At 44.2% G+C, this 5,671-nt stretch overlaps 1 protein-coding gene across 1 annotated transcript in view; it reads right to left on the bottom strand.

Annotated features, from left to right (window-relative positions):
• Positions 1-6: 6 nt before the first annotated feature.
• LOC108578741 (protein groucho-1-like) overlaps positions 7-5,671 on the bottom strand; it is a 164,367-nt gene continuing 158,702 nt past the window's right edge. Inside the window, exons 8-13 of the mRNA XM_017942125.1 lie at positions 4,362-4,484; positions 3,995-4,277; positions 3,230-3,485; positions 2,298-2,573; positions 665-1,268; positions 7-249 (exon numbers count right to left, since the gene is read on the bottom strand). Of these exons, the coding sequence (XP_017797614.1) occupies positions 142-249; positions 665-1,268; positions 2,298-2,573; positions 3,230-3,485; positions 3,995-4,277; positions 4,362-4,484 (1,650 nt within the window). The 3' untranslated portion in view covers positions 7-141. The remainder of the gene's footprint in view (positions 250-664; positions 1,269-2,297; positions 2,574-3,229; positions 3,486-3,994; positions 4,278-4,361; positions 4,485-5,671) is intronic.

Below are 5,671 nucleotides of genomic sequence, written 5' to 3'. Positions count from 1 at the left end.
ATTCTCTTTGAACAGGCTTCTTCTTTCTTCTGGTTCCTAAGCCTGTTTATTCTCCGTTTCTCGTGTATGCACCAGTATTAGAAAAACGTAACACATTCGATAACATCGGTCGTCTCGAAGGTGCATCGTCCAGTGGATCGTTCAGTATATCACTTCGTATACGGTCGCCTTCTTATCACCTGACCCAGTCACTATGTATTTATCGTCGGTGGAGATGTCGCAACTGAGCACCGACGAAGACTCCTTCGACTGTAATAAAATTAAATTATTGTAAAATTATTATATTTCACTTGAGACGTTATATACTGTAATTAAGCGTCGATTCTTATATTAAATAATTATTCGAAATTTTAATTGAAATTTTCGCAGAGTCGTTCATCGGGTAACCGTAATCTTTTATGCAATTTGAACCCTTTCAATAGGCACACTAAAAATGAAGGACATAAAAACATATCGTCTCTTTTTGCAAAAATAATCTGAGTGCAAAGGGTTAATCATTTATGCTACCAAAGAGTCATGGACATTCGACAGCGGTTGTCCAAGTGTTAACACTTTGAGGATGCACCAAAAAATATAAAAAATATACAAACATCTAAATCGACAAAAAATGTTATCAAATCCTTCGAAGAATTGAGAGAAACTCTTCACGTGCACCCAATCTTACCTGGAATATCGAGGCACCATACGGTGTACGCCACGCGTTCAGCAAATTGTCCTTGCCGGTAGAGACGAACCATTTGCCGCAGGTAGCGAAACGTAACGAAAGTACACAAGACTCGTGCAAATGAAGCTGATATTTGTCCGGTTTCGTGGCGTGCAGCACCTCGACGTTCGAGTTCTCCATTCCCACCGCAAGCCACTCGCCGGTCGGACAATAGCCGAGCGAGAATATCTGCGAGGTGAAGTCGTGTTGCTGAAGTTGCCTGCCCTCTCGAAGATCCCACGAGCGCACGGTATTGTCCAATCCGCCGGTCCACAATTTCGAACCGTCCGCGGATATGTCGATGCAGGAGGCACCGTCCGTGTGACCTTGGAATTGCCTGACCAGAGACTGACTCTGCAAATCCCAAACGGCGATGTTACCGTCGCTGCAGCAGCTGAAGCAAACTTTCGAGTCCGGCGAGATGGCCAGAGCGTAACATGCCGGCGCGTTCGAGGTCAGTTCCGCCTTGATCCTCGGCGTTGGACTCGCCAAATCCCAGATACTGAGGTTGCTTGCTTCGCCGCCTACTATCAGGGTTCTCCCGTCTGGTAGCAGTTTCACCGATCTGTTTATTTGAAAAAAGAGAGAATGAGAATGTTTCTGCTTGACGTTAGAAAGCGTTAGAAAGTGAATATAGCCTTTCGTTTGCTGTTTAGCGCATTCCGCGACAGGTTCCGGAAATGGAACTTTCGTCAAATGGAAAAAATTATTTTTAGACTGGATGTTTGTGCGAGGTTTGCAAAGGGAGGTTAGAGTGTCAGGAATTCAATCTTTAGCGATATTTTTTCATAATTAAATATTTTCGTGTGATTTTTTAATTATCACCGTGACACTAATTGGTGCTTCGTTAAATGGAGAAAATGATTCTTCGACTGGATGTTTGTGCGAGATTTGCGAAGGAAGATTAGAGCGATATTTTTCTGTTATTATGTGACTTTTTAATTCGGTTTCAATGCTTTGGTAAAACTTGGGACTGTCACTGCGGTGCGAATTTTTCACCCCAAACTTGTCACCCCCTGAATTCGCGTCAAAGTCGAAAAATATTTGAAAGAAAAATCAAAGAAATTTGACAGATTTTATCGTCACGAACTTCCAGCGACGATCTAATATCCCAACGTCCCCGTGTTACACATCGACACTTGGAAAGACACAAGCACTTCTCCGTCGCATTAATCATGCTGAATACTGTCAGTCAAAGTTCAATATTGGTCACCGCCCAGCACAAGCCGGTCGAACGATGTTAAGTGCAATCTCAGGCCACAGTCAATTTCAAAGCAATCAATATTCAAAGGCAAGGATAAGCGGTCGCCTAACATCGTCTTGTGCTTCCTCTAGTCGCTTAAGCGGCGGCGCGTGTTCTCCTCCCGGGAAGGTCCAAAATTGCACATATCGAGGAGGCAAGGAAGCAAGCAACACGCACCGCGGAGTCGAGCAAATGAGACCGCAATGGCGTCGGTGGTTATAGGGGCGCGCGCGGGATAGAGAGAGTGTAGAGCTAGGAGGCTAATCAGAATTTATTCAGCGGCGAATCTCGCGTTTGCCAGACGGCGTGGAAAGTTAATGCGACGTTGTGCGAACGTAACGTTTAACCAACCTGATGTAGTTGTCCCGTTGCAGGCAATCAAGCTGCGAAACGTGTTTCGCGCTACCGCTGCCGCTCTGATTGATGTCCCAGACCTTGACGCATCCTTTGCCACCGGTGTAAACGTATTTAGTCGGATTCGAGATCGTTACAGCGCACACCACCTCCCCGTGTGTCAGAGTATTTATCTGGCGTGCATGACGTGGTATTCCTTGTCCAATTAGAGCATCGTGCGGGAACGGAACCGGCTGCATTTGCCCCTCGCTCGATACATGGAAACTGTACGCTCTGCGAAGCAAAGAAATTCGATGGTTTTTATTTTTACCCCGGGTCTCTGCTTATATATAGCGAGATGGTTTCGTTGATGGACGAGGCGGATGATTTTTTTTCCCTTTCTTTATTCCAGGTACGTGTTTACACGTACGCGATGATACATCCTTGAATGGGTTATTCGGATGATTACACGCTGGTTAAAGACGCGTGGGGATTGTTTAGAGCGGTAAAGAGGATATTACACGTGGTCCTTGTGAAAATTTCCTTGGTTTAAGGACGAAAAAAAAAGTATGGAAAAGATCCAGCGCGACGATCCGGACGGTCCTTAAAAAATTTTCGCAAAATGTGCTCAGGCGAATGTGAACCCTTCGATTCTTCAACAGTAACCTGTAATTTAACGCGAGAAAACTCCGAATTTTCCAACACCCGACTAATTACTTACTAGATAATTTTGCTAATAATTACCAATTTTCTTAATTATTGTAAAAAAAAAGAGAGATCTCGTGTTCTTAATATTTCTGTCGATTAAAAAATAATTCTCCAGACTATTCAGATTAGGTATACTCTGCATCGAACGATAAAATGCTGGTTACTCGAGATTTATCGTTGAAAAGGAACGTGTGGATGCGTTTAAGAGAGGAGTCCATCGAAGGACTAAGGAAAGCACTTACGGTTTGCCACCGGGTACACCGAGAGGTCCAAGAGGTGCCCTCATGCTTCCGTGAGGATCGTACAGTTGCTGAAGAGGCGGTCTTGCGGGATATCCATTCAGGGCAGGAGGATAACCCAACATGTCCACATGAGGTCCTGCGGGCGGATGATGTGGCGGCGGATAGTGTGGCGGATAAGGGCCGACCGCCGAAGCCGAGACCAGTGGTTTACTGGAACTCGATGGTTTCAGACCACCGGACCCGGAGCTGCTACCACCTGTCGACCATACATTCATCGTCAGACTTGCTAAGTATTTTCCATCACCGTGATTGATGTGAGAATCACGAATACGGTAGTAACTCGCTAAAATCTCGCTATCTAAGAGAACAAGGAAAAAGTACAAATGAATTCCTCTCTTCCATGGCGGTCCTTCGTTTTCTTAAATACACAGTCAGTTAGAAGTATTTCATTTTTAGTAACAGTCTACACAACGAAGGGAATAAAAAAATAATTAAACTTTCATGGTAACGATACTGTGCTTCTTAAAATATCAAAAAATGCGTCGAAATTTTTGTTTTCACCCTGAAGGACGAGAAGAGGAAAATATTACCGAACACTTTCACCAAGGTTTCCGTACGAACCTACAAATTTTCGGATTAGCAAAATTCCCTTAGAAAAGTCCTTCAAAACATCGTTCCTTTTGCAATTCTCTTTTTTCGACTACCGCTTCAGCGACCACGTAATAAAAAAAAAGAAGGAAAAACAAGAAGAAAAAGCTAACGAACCCGCTGACGTAGGTGTGACAGGTTTGGAGATCGGTGTGGTCGGTTTCTCCCGTTCCTCCATCTTCTTAGCCGAGGGCGTGCTCGCGTTGCTGCTTGTGCCACTCCTTGGCGAGGGTGGCGGCACTTCCTTCTTCACCTGGCTGCTCAAAGGCACCGAGGACGGACCGAGCTTGTCGAGGCCGTTCTCCCTTGGCGACGAGGTACCGTTCGCCGTAGGACTCGTCGGTCCTTCGCTCGCGTCGTCCACCACCAAGTCTTGGTCGCTCTTTTCACCATCGCTTTGCTGTTCGAGGAAAACGGTATAACGGTTTCATTTCGAGGAATACCATCGGTGAACAGAGCATGGAGGACATTTCTGGATACATACATGGCCAATATCTTTGTCCTGTTCTTTCTTCATCTTCTTCAGAGGGAGGTGATCGTGGTGCTGAGGATCTGGTGATCGCGGCCTGCTGTATTTTTCGCGTTCCGCTGGCGATATCGAATTTCTCTGCAACACGAATAGATGGGAGGAGATGTAACAAATGTTTCTATTTCATTTCTAATTTTTTGAGAATTTTTTAGTTCTACTTTACAATATTTTAATGTAATTTGAATTTTTTTTAATTGTGGGTTAAAGGAACAAATGTTTCCATTTTATTTCTAATTTTTTGAGAATTTTTCCTAGAAGAGAAATTGTTGTGATTTAAAATTTTTTGAATTATGGGTTAGAGGGATCTCCCTTGGGAATTCTATGATTGACGATCTTCTTAGAGTTCGTATCAATTGTGTATTGTGAACGTAACCCGATATTCCCATTCGGAGTACTTCGAATCAGCTACAAGAACCACTTATACAACTTCAAACAGAAAGAGCAAATATTTTCCGCTGCTATTCGCGTCGAATCCATCGGAATCGTTCTTCTCGATATCGTTTATCAGGAGACCGCAAACACACCGTACGATAAAAGTAATCGCTGTCAGGTTGCGTAACGCAAGCATCGATACGTGCATCTGCCGGAAGATGATGCGCCTTTATGGAAAAAGGAGAGAGAGAGAGAGAGAGAGAGAGAGAGAGAGAGAGAGAGAGACGAGGTCGAAGGGTGACGTGAAACGAGCATCGAAGCTTTATCGTGCAAAAATCTACTGGAGGACTGTGTCCAATCCGCTTTCGTCACGTTTAATGCGATCTCATCGAAGCTTTTCAACGGAGAGGAAAGGACGATTCTTCGTTTCAGAAGGTATCCAACAGAAAGGTAAGTGAAAAACGAATCTCGGGAAGGTCGGAACGTTTAAACCATTCCCCTGTCTCACGATTAAATAAAATATTTGCCCGTCGATGTACCGTGGAGTAATTGAATTACGCGGCCCTCACCTCTCTACCGCACCTCCGTCGACTCCGTCTGGGGCGTTCTCGCTCCGTCGACGTGAAAAAGCGGCAGAGCAAATAATACCGAAAAATCGTTGACTTGACTGAAAGGTGTCGGGTGTAAAAATCGAGACGAACGATTTTTATTCGACTCGTGTTCCACTTCGTTTTTATGTTCGACGGAGGAGAACGGTTGGAATTTTTGGTAAATAATTTTTGTGCGAAGAGGTGTCAACTGAGATCTCTATTGAGACATGTATTGTATTTTAGAAAATCTAGTGAGAGAGAGAGATATTACTGTATATATATAGTAGAGAGAGGTATTATGTC

Source organism: Habropoda laboriosa, unplaced genomic scaffold (assembly GCF_001263275.1).
Source record: "Habropoda laboriosa isolate 0110345459 unplaced genomic scaffold, ASM126327v1 scaffold28, whole genome shotgun sequence".
In the NCBI taxonomy this organism is placed as follows: Eukaryota; Metazoa; Arthropoda; class Insecta; order Hymenoptera; family Apidae; genus Habropoda; species Habropoda laboriosa.
The sequence above is the reverse complement of the archived record's forward strand: the minus strand, read 5'-3'. Positions and strand labels throughout refer to the sequence as shown.